The sequence below is a fragment of the Paroedura picta genome, chromosome 1 (assembly GCF_049243985.1).
Source record: "Paroedura picta isolate Pp20150507F chromosome 1, Ppicta_v3.0, whole genome shotgun sequence".
NCBI classification, from domain to species: domain Eukaryota; kingdom Metazoa; phylum Chordata; class Lepidosauria; order Squamata; family Gekkonidae; genus Paroedura; species Paroedura picta.
The window spans coordinates 198992404-199005888 of NC_135369.1; the positions used below are offsets into that span (position 1 = coordinate 198992404).

At 45.1% G+C, this 13485-nt stretch overlaps 1 protein-coding gene and 1 long non-coding RNA gene across 4 annotated transcripts in view; one reads left to right on the top strand and one right to left on the bottom strand.

The window, feature by feature from the left end:
* Positions 1-1451: 1451 nt before the first annotated feature.
* The window catches only part of ESF1 (ESF1 nucleolar pre-rRNA processing protein), a 44730-nt gene continuing 32696 nt past the window's right edge, over positions 1452-13485 (bottom strand). For both annotated transcript variants that reach the window (XM_077316148.1, XM_077316139.1), the window contains exons 11-14: positions 12787-12877; positions 6826-6899; positions 5092-5238; positions 1452-2773 (exon numbers count right to left, since the gene is read on the bottom strand). In XM_077316148.1, the coding sequence (XP_077172263.1) occupies positions 2495-2773; positions 5092-5238; positions 6826-6899; positions 12787-12877 (591 nt within the window). In that variant the 3' untranslated portion in view covers positions 1452-2494. The remainder of the gene's footprint in view (positions 2774-5091; positions 5239-6825; positions 6900-12786; positions 12878-13485) is intronic.
* Positions 5209-10308, top strand: LOC143827060 (uncharacterized). Of its 2 annotated transcripts, XR_013227178.1 has the most exons (4): positions 5209-5324; positions 6463-6571; positions 9099-9186; positions 9966-10308. It is a non-coding gene; the product is annotated as an uncharacterized LOC143827060 (long non-coding RNA). The 2 variants fall into 2 exon arrangements; XR_013227179.1 differs by lacking the exon at positions 9099-9186 and having other exon boundaries at positions 6463-6616.

Below are 13485 nucleotides of genomic sequence, written 5' to 3' on the forward strand. Positions count from 1 at the left end.
CAACAGGACAGAGGCCTAGGCCCTCCCCTGAGGTTGCCTTCTGGCTCTGGGATTTGGAAGATTAATGTCTGAATGTGGAGGTTCCCCTCAATCACCATAGCTAGTAGCCATTAATAGACTTATCCTCCATGAATATAAGAACATAAGAGCCCTGCTGGGTGAGACCAATAGTCCATCTAGTCCAGTATCCTGTATCCTCCTCCTCTTTGATGCTTTAGGCTTTTCTGGCACTGAGCAGGGAATTCGACTAGGTGGCCTGTATGGCCCTTTCCAACCCTGTGATTCTATGATTCTCATACAGTGGCCAACCAGTTCCTCTGCGGGGCCAACAACAGGTCATAGAGGCTAAGGTCTTCCTCTGAGGTTGCCTCTGAATGTGGAATTTTCTTTTAGTCACCATGGCAAGGAGACAATGTTAGACCTCTCTTCCATGAACATTTCTAATCACCTTTTAATGCCGTCAATGCCCGTGAGCAAATCACTACATCCTGTGTCACCATTAGGTGAGCCGTGGTCTAGTCCACTGATGGTGGGCTAGGTGTGCAGACACACAGACATACTAGCCATGCCAGGACTTGGGAGACCTCGCCTGCAGCCAAGTAGTTGAACGGTCAAGTGTAGAGTTGGCATTTTTGCTGGTAGGCAGCCTACTGTAAGCAGAACTGGGGGCCAGTCAGAGGTGTAGCTTTACAGGGGGCCTCGTGCCCATCCATGTGGTGGCCTTAGTGGAGAGGAGTTCCAGGTAAGCCACCATAAAGTCAAAGGCCTAAACATGGAAGAGCATTGTGTTCGTTTCATGGTGGTGGAAAGTGCTTTGAGGTCACAGCCAACTCATGGTGACCATCTAGGAGGTTTCAAGTAGGGTTGTGTGTCCCGGCTGCTTTGGTGAGCACTTAAGCCCAAGGCAGCCAGCCGAAGCAGCCGGAGTGCGCAACCCTACTTTCAAGGCCAGAGACATTCAGAGGTGGTTTGCCATTGCCTGCCTCTGCATAGGGCTTCCTTGGGGGGGGGGGTGTCTCCCACCCAAGTACTGACCAGGGCCAACCCTAGTTAGGCTTCTAAGATCTGTTGGGATCAGGCAAGTCTGAGCCATACAGGTCAAGGCGTTCCTTTCCTGTCAGTCTAATTTCAAGCTATATCATGAGCCTTTGCTTCTCCTCTAGAATGGGAATAAATATTCTAAGAACAAAATCTACATATTCCCTCTCCCCCTAAAACCCTCTTGGGTGTACAACCTTGTGCCCACAAATTCAGGAACCAGTCCAGCCTATATGAAGAGATGGTATTTAAATGATTTACGTCTGGTACAGAGAGAATTTTGCACATTGCTTTTCTATTAAAGAACTGGTGTCACCACATCAATAAGCAAAACAAAGAGTACACCGAAAGCATGAAGGGAAAAGAGAAGACTTGTTTGGATTGTTCTACTTAAAAAAGGAGGGAGCTCTGGCCAAAGGGCTAATAGTTCATATTTTATTTTCATATTTTACCGTCAACTATAAGTGTGCAGGCAATAGAGAAGGCTCCCCATCCTCAGATAACAGCAAGGGATACTGAAGCCAAAAACAGTATTACAGTTTTGCTTGGCTATTATTTCTAAGATATGGCAGGTGGGAAGAATATAAGTGAACAACAATCACCCAGGTGGGTTGCCGGGTTTGTCAGAAGCAGCACCCACTCACCCACCCACTCACCCACCCACTTGCCGCCCTCCCTGAAGGCTCACGACGGTTTACATGAAACAAGAAAATGATATAGGTAGCTCCACTTATAGTAACAACAAGGTGATAACAACAAATAACATTATAACATAATAACAACAATAACATTAAAGAACGGTGGAAACTGCAAAGAGCCTCAGTTCAACTTTCACTAAGACCCAGTGGGCTGGGCAGATTTTTAGCAGTCGTAGGAGTAGGGGGGCTTGGGGGCCAATGGAAAGCGATGGTTTAGGTTGACCTCAACCAAATGCCTGGTGGAGGAACTCCCTTTTGCAGGCCCTGCGGAACTGTTCAGGGCCCTGATCTCCCCTGGGAGCTCATTCCACCAGGTAGGGACTAGGATGGCGAAAGCTCTGGTTTGAGTCCAGGGGCACCCCGAAGACCAACAGCATTTTAGGCTCGGTATAGGATTGTGTATATTCCTTCAGATATACCCTGAATAAAACTTTGTACACCTGAAAGGTGCCACTGGACTCAAAAAAATCCGCATTTTTCCATAGCATGGTTACGACACATTCGAGGGAACCCTACAATCTTCTCAACTCTTGAATTTTAAGTAGAACATTAAAAAAAATAACTTCTGTGATGTTCACTGGCACTTCTGAGAGCCAATGCTTGCAGCCATAATATAGAAATAATTTATAAAAATCAAACTGTGGGACCTCTGGAGAGCCACTGCTTGGCCACCCCTATCTGGACCAAAGTTAGCTTGGATCCCTTTAGAAAATTACAGCTGCCGTTTATCCATATTGTCAGCAAAAACAAAGCCCCACTTATTTGACTTTCTGTTTTTTCCTTGCTTGAAACTGTTTGGTTTTATTCTTCACAGATTTTACCAGCACTAGCAACGCAGGATCAACAGAGTTCTTAGCAACTGTCTCCTTCTCTGTCACAGTCTTTTGAGCCTCTGCATTTTTCTGCTGCCTTCGGTGAGCTTTCTCTTCCAAAATCTTTTCCATGGCTTTGGTTTTCTTAAAGTTTGGATCAGAAGGATCCAAATTAAACAAATGAGAAGTATACATGGCTTGGAACCTGGCATCAGCAACATTCACCTAGGAACAGAACAATAAAGCATTATTTTTCATTGTTGCATTAAAATACTAGGCAATGTCGCTCTTAGCAATGTATAGAAATGCAGCTGCCTTCGTCTTTAGGTAGCAGTTTCCAGACAAGTGAAATTCTGTTAAAACAAAGCACTGTATCGATACAGGGTGACACTGATCCATAAGTACACAGAAGATTATATCCAAGGGTGTCAATTATGTTGGAGCTTCTTAATCACACTATAGGAAACAACACTCACGTTTTCAATTTCCTTGACGCGGAAACTGCAGCTGATACAGAACGCAGCTGCGAGGGTCCTCACTAGGACACCTTGGAGGGCCCATATTCAGCTGAAACAACTGCACTGTCTACCAGTTTGTTTCCGGATCAAGTTCAAGGACTTGGTTTTGGCCTTCAAGGCCATATGCGGCTTTGGCCCCACCTATCTGCAGGACCGCCTGTCTGCCTATGTCCCCCATGGAGCACTCAGCTCTGCGGGTATGAACCTACTGGTTGTCCCGGGTCAACCAAGGCCTTGGCCCCAACCTAGTGGGATGAGCTCCTGTAGAGCTGAGGGCCCTGATGGAGCTATCAAAGTTCCACAGGGCCTGCTTGGCATTTGGTTGAGGCTGGTGAAAGGGTGCCCAGGGTTACAACCTTGGGGTCCCACCCTATGGAAGATCTCAACCAGATGAGAACCGTGGTAAGCGATGGCAGCCGGAGCAGCAGAGCCATGGGGGGGGGGGGTTGTACCGTACCACCATCTTGATGTTGTTTTAATATTGTTAGATTGTTTTAATTGTGGTTGGGGACGTTTAATTGTTAATATACCTGGATTGCCATTTTACTGTTTTTATTGTGAGCTGCCTTGAGTTTGCAATTGCCAGGAGGGGTGGGGTATAAATGCAAAAATAAATAAATATAAATAGATGAAGCACAGCAAGCGTGCATGTATATGTGCATGTGTGTGTGTATACATACACATATACATACATACACACAACACACACACATATATACAAATACATGCATACATACATACACACACACATATACACTGTATATACTCACATATAAGCAGACCCACATATAAGCCGAGGCACCTAATCTTACCACAAAATCTGGGCAAACATTGACTTGCATATAAGCTGAAGGTGGGAAATGCTCCATCATCACAGGCTCTCCCATCCAGCCCCCGCCCCCAACAAATACAGAAAAGTCAAGAGGATGAATAGCTGCTGGTTTTTGTACCCCGCTTTTCACCCACAGAAACCAAAAGAATAGTTTGGAAGAAGTGATTAAGAAGAGGAAGATGTGAAGGCAAAAGGAAAAAAAGATCAGAGTCTCTCAGTCAAACCGTTGATGTCCTACAAGCTGCCAGAGCAATGATTGGCTGGTTGGAGCAGGATTTTATCTCAATTACCTTATATAATAATGTATAAGCTGAGGAGGGCTTTTTCAGTGTGAAAAAAGGTGCTGAAAAACTAGGCTTATACGTGAATTTATAGGGTGTGTGTGTGTAAGAATACTGGACAATAAAACTTTGTGAATAGGCCAGAAAGAAACTGGTTTTAAAATATCTGAATGTGCTTCAAAAGCATGGGATGATGAGCATTGGTTAAAATAAAGAAGACAGAGGAAGGTAAATTAGTTTGCTCCAGCCCTTAAGGGCTTAGAAAATGTTCATTTTGGGGGACAGCCTATATTATCCCCTACATGCAGTTCCCCTAACATATATACTACCTAAGCTCAATTCAGACATCACATGAAACTATAGTTCATAACAGGAGCCCACAACCTTTTTGAGCCTGCAGGGAACTTGGGAATTCTGACACAGAATGTCTGCCTCAGAATGGCTGTTGCAGGAGGTAGTACCAGCCACAAAATGGGTGTCTTTCCTTACCTCCAATCCTGCGTAGTCTATCCAATCTCCAGTGGCCAATCAGCTCTGCCAGGGAGAAGACCCCACAGGGCCAGTTTCTAAAACTACATGGCAGAAAGCTGTTTGCAGACCCCACGGAAGGTGGGTGGTTCCCGTGGATACCAGGCAGATTTCAAAGGGACTTGGGGCGGGGGACGGGGGGGGGGACGGGACGGGACGGGTAAGAACACTTTTGCAAGTGAACCCCACTAGATGCAGAACATTGTTTCAACTTTCCCAGTCTGATGATGGGAAACAAACACACTTTGTACATTCCAAAGTATGGCAAAAAGAGAAAAAGGAACAGTGTTTTTGTACATATGGCCATGCAGTTATTGATCCACTAAGTAAAAACAAGTGGTGTTTCCCCACTGCATTCCAGGAGGCAGAACCCTTCAGCGTTACCTGAAAGTCATCTGTCAGCAGTTCCTTCTTTTTCATTAGCAGCTTCCTCTTCTTCTTGCTCAGATTCTGTTGCTGCACGATCTGGTCGTAATTGAAGTGCCTCCTTCCGCCCTCCTCCTCGTCCATCAGCAGCAGAGCCATCTCAGCCTGTGATGACCAAAAAGGGACAGGACTCTGTCGGTGCAACGTTTCATTCAATAGGAGCTGCAGATGCTGCTCTGTCCCATCCCGAGGTCTGTGTTACTAAATGCACAACACGAACCACTGCAACAGGCCTCTGTTTACAAGACATTTTCACTGGCAAAGATCAGACCACTTTATTTGCACTGCGCAGCAATTAAGAGCATCCCTCTCACTACATCAAGGCTGGGCCAACAATTCTTAGCCAAATCTCTGTGATTTAGTATATTTTCACATTTTTCTGCACCAGGATCATCAGGTCAATTTCGGTCCAGGCACTGCTTAGGTGGGAAATCTGTTTAATTTTAACCATCTTATCACATGTCCCTCAATCTGAATGACTTAGCTTAGACTGCAAAGGATGATGCATGAGTCTCACTCACAAAAGGTTAAACGTGACCCCAATGGAGCAATTAGAACGTAACAGGGGGTTCCAGTTGCAAGCCAGGACTAGTCCCTATGACTCAGAGCATGTAGAGTCCATATGCTGGAGGAATACTTTGAACCACACCAGAGATCACATGGATAAGGGTAAATATGGTTACAAGTATTCCGGCAGAGTAGCCATGAAGAACATAAGACAAGCCATGTTGAAAACAGATTTTGATTGTTCATCATACTTAAGAAACATCAGTAACTCTAAACTTAGAAAGGCTTCTACGGCCCTACATTCTTAGACTATGCCGATAACCTACTTGGAAGGTGGATATGCACAGATACCAGTTGAAAGAAAAACCTGCATTTGTGGAGAACCAGCAGCAGAAGGCATAATTCGTTATGTACTCTGCTGCTCCCTTTATTCAGAGCCAAGATTCAAATTTCTGGGAAAGCTTCTTGTTAAGTACAGAGGGTACACAAAGCCAGAGATATTATGCTTGCTACTGTCAGATTTGGACTCTTGTATAATTCATAGTGTAGCTTTATTCACCTTACCTGCAATGAAAATTAGGAAAAGAATTTGATTTGGTCAAATTCTTTGTAACTGATAATAATAGTGATTTTATTTTGTGTAAGGTAAATGCTTAGTTGTTGATGATTGCTTGCTTGTTTATATATTTACAATGACATTTGGCTATATGCAATAAATTTGACTGATTGACCCAGTGGCCAAAACCCAGTTCCTTCCATCAGATATTCTGACTCTCTAAAGCTCCTGCCTCAAACATCTTGTTGCTGCTTTTGGACTCAAAGGTGTTCTCCTGCGAACCAAGATGGCTGCCCCCCTTGGAGCATCTTCAGGGATATGGGAACAACTAATTCTACAGCACTGGAAAAACTAAACCGCTGAAGATTTTAGCAGGTGGGAGAGGACTGGGATTCCCTGGCCATCCTCAGATTCCTAAAAGTAGGTGATAAAGATATATTTTAAAAGAATAGCTATCCATTTACAAGTGGTCAGTTTTTCACCCAATACAATTGTCAGTCTCCAGGTTTCAAAATGGTGATATCTGCACACCTGAGAGCCTGATGCAACACTGATGCAAAATGGGTGTTCACAGGACCACATTCCTATGTCTCAACCATAACACGACTCCAGCTTATTCAGTCTTTTACCTTGTGTTTTTCCCTGTCTCCTTTTTCTTGGGCATCATCTTCTCTCTCAAGTTTCTTTGACTTCTTATTCAAACCTGAGTACAAACACAGTGCAAAAGAGGAGGAGGATTAAAATATGCCAGGATAACATTTTTCCATTGGGATAGATTCAAATGGGTGGCCGTGTTGGTCTGAAGTAGCACAATAAAATCAGAGTCCAGGAGCACCTTTAAGACCAACAAAGATTGATTCAGGGTGTGAGCTTTTGAGTGCAAGCACTCTTCTTCAGACTATAAACTGACCATCATGAGAGTGGGAATATAAAGCAAAAATTAATTCTGTTAAATTAGTAAACTGTGTCACACATCCAAATACAGCCATATGATAATTCTTTGGCAAAGGGACATTTACTTGGGTGTAAGTTGCTATGACGTTAACAGAACTTTCTTATATAGAATCATAAAGTTGGAAAGGATCTCATAGTCCAACCCCCTGCACTAGGCAGGACACTCACATCCCAGTCGCTCATCTACTGTAACCTGCCATCCCCTTAAGCCTCCACAGAATCAGCCTCCTCATCAGATGGCTATCCAGACTCTGTTTAAAAATTTTCAAAGATGGAGAACCCACCACCTCCTGAGGAAGCCTGTTCCACTGAGAAACCGCTGTGTCAGGAACTTCTTCCGGGTGTTTAGATGGAATTTCTGTTGAATTAATTTCATCCCATTCATTCTGGTCTGTCCCTCCGGGGCAAGAGAGAACAACTCTGTTCCATCCTCCATAAGGCACCCTTTTAAATACTTGAAGATGGTTATCAGATCCCCTCTCAGTCGTCTCCTCTGTAGGCTAAACAGACCAAGCTCCCCCAACCTTTCTTCATATGACTTGGTCTCCAAGCCCATCACCATCTTGTTTGCCCTTCTCTGGACACGTTCCAGTTTGTCACCATCCCTCTTTAACTGGGGTGCCCAAAACTGAACACAGGACTCCAAGTGAGGCCGAACCAGAGCAGAGCAAAGGAGGATGGGTCTGCATGGAAAGCCCATTACGGCCTAGAGAGTGTTAGTGGTTGGAGTACCTAAGTCAGGATCTGGGAGACCCAGATTCAAATCCTATCCGCCATGGAAGATGGCTGGGTGACCTGGGGGAGCCAGTTACACTCTCTCAGCCAAGACCAGGCTTACTAGTACTCCTTTTTTTAGAAGGCTCTTTTTAAGAAACTGGTGAAAATGTCCTCTGTTGGTTGGAAGGTCAGGAATATCCCTAGTTCATAACAATGACCTCAGCTTCAAGTGGAGGAGGATTTAAAAGGAGATTTGTCACAGCGATCACTTGTTTGAAGTAGTCAGGAAATATGTCCTCTTTTGTTGCTTCTCAAAATACGGCAAACGGAGCCCAAACTACCTGGCATGGTTGTTGTTTTGAGGATAAAATTAGGGTTGGGGAGAGGATAATGATGTACGTCGCTTTGGGTCCCCACTGGGAAGAACGTTCAGGTATAAATGAAATTAAAGAATGGTGAACCCACAGCTAAAGCTTAGCAGGTAAAACTGTTATTAAGAAAACCACACTCTGAAAATTAGTTTGAGCAGAGCTCAGATTCCTCCAGAACCCTGACCACAAACAACAACAGATTTAAATTTTTGCAACCCTGGAAGTGATTTAAGAGGCCCTTCAAACCTCAAGTCTCCCTTACTTTGCAAGCAACTCAAGGAGACAACAGAAGGCCACTGATGATTATGTTGCTATCATGCTGTTTCCAGGGCTGGATTTCTGCATTCTGCTGTGATCAAGACGGTTTTTTGGGGGGGTGGGGGTGGGGGTAGCGGGATTAATTCAGAGGATTGCTGTAAGTGACTTGATGGCCCTTAAGACATACACCTAGGGCCATCAATGGCTGCCAGCCACAAGGGCTCAGTGGAGCCTCCACATTCAAAGGCAGAGCTCCTCTAAGCAGCATGCTAGGTGAAAGCAACCGGGGGGGGGGGGGTTGTCCCTTTGGATTTTCCACTCCACCGACAAGCCTCCAAGGGTACCTGGTTGGCAACTGAGTGAAGCAGGATGCTGGGCCGGATGGACCCCGGGTCTGATCCAGCATGGCTGCTGTTAGATTTTTAAGGTTCACTGTACTAAAGCAATACTTTTTGACCAGCCAACAGAACTCATTGTTACAAATTCTCCTGGAAAATCCATTCACTTATCAAAACAGTATAAAAGTCACCCCCAGTAAGAAAGTTTTTTGAATGAGCCAACCGTAGCGCTGTATGCACTTCCTAAGCAGACTCTGTTTCCAGGAATCAAAGGGGAACAACCATCAAATTCACCATCTTGTAAAGCAACCATTCGGGCATAGTAAAGAGCCAAATATATATTAAGGAGCAGGTAAGAATTCCAGTATGCGTTTTCCCTTTTAAATTTGTATGGACTCTTTTATGAGCCCATCAGGGCTCATTCATCTGAATTTGTTTTCCATTGTCACCAGCCAGTAGGAAATATCCATTCTGCCTTCTGTGGCAAAAATAAATTTACTACTGAAAAGTTAATAACCTAGGCTGGAACAGTCATGAAATTTTTTTGAGCAGTGCTTGGCTGCAGCCGTTCTCTCGTGTTTCCCTGGTATTTTGAACACAACAGATTGCTTTCTCGAAACCATTAAAATGTGCCTTAAACATGTGAATGAAACCTTTTCAGACATTATTGGGAAGGAACACAAATTGATTGTATTGGTAGCTGGACACGGATCTGAGCCACAAAACGTCTCGGTACTTTCAGCTGCAAGTTGAAACAGCTGTATGAACACCTCCCAAGAGCTTAGACTTGGTAAAAAACAGCGTATATGTTGGAGTCTGACTCCTGACTATAGGGCTTTTTGGTAGCAGCTCCATGATTACAGCAAGCTCCTCAGGGAGGTCCTTTGGAGGCAGGTGTAGATGGTTTTATTCAGGACTTCATTTGGTTAGGAGCAGTGATGATTTTAAATTTAGGTTTTATGGTTTTTCATGTCATAGAATCATAGAGTTGGAAGGGGCCATACAGGCCATCTAGTCCAACCCCCTGCTCAACGCAGGATCAGCTCTAAGCATCCTAAAGCAATTCCATTTCATGTCATTTCATGTCATTCCATTTCGTGTCATTTATTCTGTTTCTTTCTATGTTTGCAGGCTACCTTGATCTCCAGAGGGAGAAAGGGGGCTAAAAATGTTTTAGTTAAATCAAGCCTGCTTGAAACTTCCTGAGTGAAACAGCCAGTCCAAAGCACAGGGCACAGGAGTAATAAAGGTGGTCCCTTGCAAGAAAAGCAATGGAGTCCTCCTGGAATGTCCAAAAAATAGAGGCACACCCCACTCTTATCAGGTTATGTGACTTTACCATCTCAAGAAACGGTCTCCTTTTTCTTTGTGGATGAGGGTCAAGCAACCACCTTAGCAGTCACTAAATGGTGGCTGTGACTGCCTATGAAGGGGGATGGATGGTGATCTCTTCAAGACCTCATTGTCAACAAAACTGGAAGATCTGGAGAAGATCAGCAACAACAGATGACAACTCCTCATCTTCTCCTTCAAGCGGTGCAATCACTCTGAAGAAGAGGCATTGGCTTCACTCCCCCACTGCCATCACATTCCAGCGCTACGGAGCATTCGGAGACAAGAAATTCTGTTGGGTGTCCCTCCACAGTTGCTTCTCACACACTTGAGGCAAAGAAGCCCCACTTTTCTTTCCTACCCTTATAGTGTCCTGAAAATGTTCTTCCTACGCCCATACTCCTCCGGGTATCCTTTGCTTCCCCCTGGGACCCTGGCTACGACCATGGACAAACAAAGAGGAAGCGGACTGAGGTCACCCATCAGGCTTTGGAGCAGGCTGGGGATTTGAACCGGGATCTTGCAGCACTTTGTTTCAGACCCTGCTGCAGCACACGGGCTCTTCTCCTTTTCGGTCTCTTGGCTTTTAATCAGCCGTTTTTTTCTCCCCCTCTCTCCTGTTGCGATTCTGGCTTTGCTTGTTTCCCGGTTTCAGAACGTTCAGATTTCACTGAAGCTGAACATTTGGAATGAGTAAGTTTAAGGGTCGCATGAATGGCTGCAGAAGCACTTGTGGGAACAGGACTGCTGACGCTAAGCAGGCGCTTATATGAGCAGCCTCTTGGATGGGAGACCAGGGGAGCTCCGTGTAAGAGGCAGATCTAAGGATATATTTTTAAGCTTGTGGCCCAAGCCAAGCCTGACATCAGCATGCTGGGAAGCTGGATTTTCTTTGGGAAGAGGAGTTCTATTGACCCAGATTTTTCTAGAATGTGTTTTGCATTGCATGTGTTAGGAAGCTGCAAATGTCCCTTCAGTTAGCCACACGACTTTATAAATGTTTATCTAACTGTTATTTAGGGAATGGGTTGTGACCAGTTTTCTTATGTTTTCTTTCAATTTTTTACTTGGGTTTTAAAAAAACTCCACACCCCCACATTCAGCACAATCAAACTCCTGCAAAAGTTAGGTTCACCTGTGGCCTTTGGGATCACACACAACGGATGTCCCCAACTAGCACAATCTCATCAGATCTTGGAAGCTAAGCACAGTCTCTCTTTCCCAAATTGCCTTTTCTGAACTAAAAAGGTGTTAATTTTCTTTTAGTGTTTCCTTGTCACAGGCCCCCTTAAGGCAGCCTTTGTAACCCATTCTGGCAGCCAGCTGCTAATGGATTTCTTGTGTCATCTCGGACACAACCATTCTAGCAACCCGCTGTTCAAGGGTTTTATTGGCCTTTTCCTATAAAGCCGGTTGTGTCCTGTTAGCAAAGCGTGGCCAGCTGCCTTCTTCCATTTTCACTTCTTCCCTGCGCTTCTGGATGGCTGGCGTGTGCTGCTGAAAACGTCTGCAGAGCTTCCAAGAGCACTATGCTCTCCCCCCCCCCACTCTTTTTTGCTACACAGTCTTCCTCAAACGTTTTTTGGAATGCTCTAAGTTGAGCGCTATAGCGCCAGATCAAGAGAGCACGTCAATAAAGAGTGGCACCACTGAGAGGCCTTTGGTCCCATCATGGAGATGCCCGGAGAAGTGCTATCTGCCCTGGTCTAGCACCAGAACTTTCAACTGGGAACACTAAGAATAACAGCTCAAGGAAGGCTGCATGGCGAGAGAGAGAGGGAGAAGGTGTGTGTGGAAACAGGATGCTGTGTGAAATGGCCAGATTTCTTCAACAGAATGAAACTCACTGTATGAAACCCCAACCCTATATTGCTAGACCTGACTTGGAATAGGGCCAAAATGGCTAAGGTCTGGTTTAGAACGGTCATGGGGAAGGGGCAAAAGTGGCCCTCTGTTCCCTCCCTAGTTGTCCTTTCCTGCACTTCCTCCACCTTTGCAGTGTCCTCTCTGATAGGGATGACTAGAACGGTGTGGAGCAACTCCTGTGTTGGTTCTTCGGAGATTTGTATAATGGCTGTAGCACTTGCTACTTTGTGTTCGGCCTCGTTCCTTGAGCCGGCATTCACCGCACTTTCAACTGTCAGCAGGACTTCTCCCTTGTAGGGAGGCTCAGGCTCCCACCAGCTCCCATCAACTCAGACTCCCATCAGCATACGTTTCTCCAAGCAGACATGAATTTGCACTTAATTTATACCACCTTCTTCAATTCTGTTGCCCTTTTTGCAATCTTGTGCTTGGGGTTTTGTTTTGGTTGTTTTGCTATCCTATACCTGCAATCCCCCCGCTGCCCAAATCACTATTGACCCCCCTCTGCACTGTCCCCCATTTTTGCTTAATTTTACCTCACTGATTACAGCTCTTTCAGTCAGGTACCAATGATTAGCTTAGGGCTAATCCCGCGTTGAGCAGGGGGTTGGACTAGATGGCCTGTATGGCCCCTTCCAACTCTATGATTCTATGATTAAGAGACGACTTTTCTGGAGACCACAAAGCTTGTGGAAAGACCTCTGCTCTTTTGAATGACCCTTCCCTCGATGAGATAGAAAGAATGATGTCTAACCTGGCATCCCTGTCTCCTCTGCAAAGAACGGGTCATTCCAATCAACATCAGAGGGATATTCATCATCAGTCGGTATTTCCTCCACAGCAGCCTGAAAACGAACCACAGTACGTGACCTTTATTGGTTAGGAATACAAAGAAGACCTTCATGCACTGAACAAAGCTGCCACATACGAGCTTTAAGCAGTATCCTCAGGGCAGAGAACTGGAACGCAAGAAGAAAACAATTCCTATTACCATGTTCGTGGAAGTCAACAGAACTCAAGTAAGATTCAGGATGGGCTTGGCCAAAACAAACCTTCAGATGAGTTTTCAGCTTTAGGGGGAAAAAATCACGTGTGAGACTGGTATCCACAACCGTTACTCTGCAGTGGACAAGGAGCAGCTGCCGCTTGTTACTAGCCAGCTCAGCCTGAACAAGTGCAGCCCCTAAACCAATGACACCAAGGCCCTTTCTGGCTCAGAAAAAGCTTTGCAGCTCAAGCACAGCCAACTCACCCAGCCTGAAGGGATAAGTGGAGACGCTGGTTGGGCAGAGAGAAAAAGAAAGCCAAGCTGCTTCAACTCACAGCAGCTATGGCCAAACTTTTTGAGGGAGCAAACCCTTTGGGCTAAATTATGAATAAATGGCAAAACAAATACAGTGGAGATGGACCGAGTGCAGCTTAGCAGCCAAAATGGTGGTTTCTGATTTGAGAT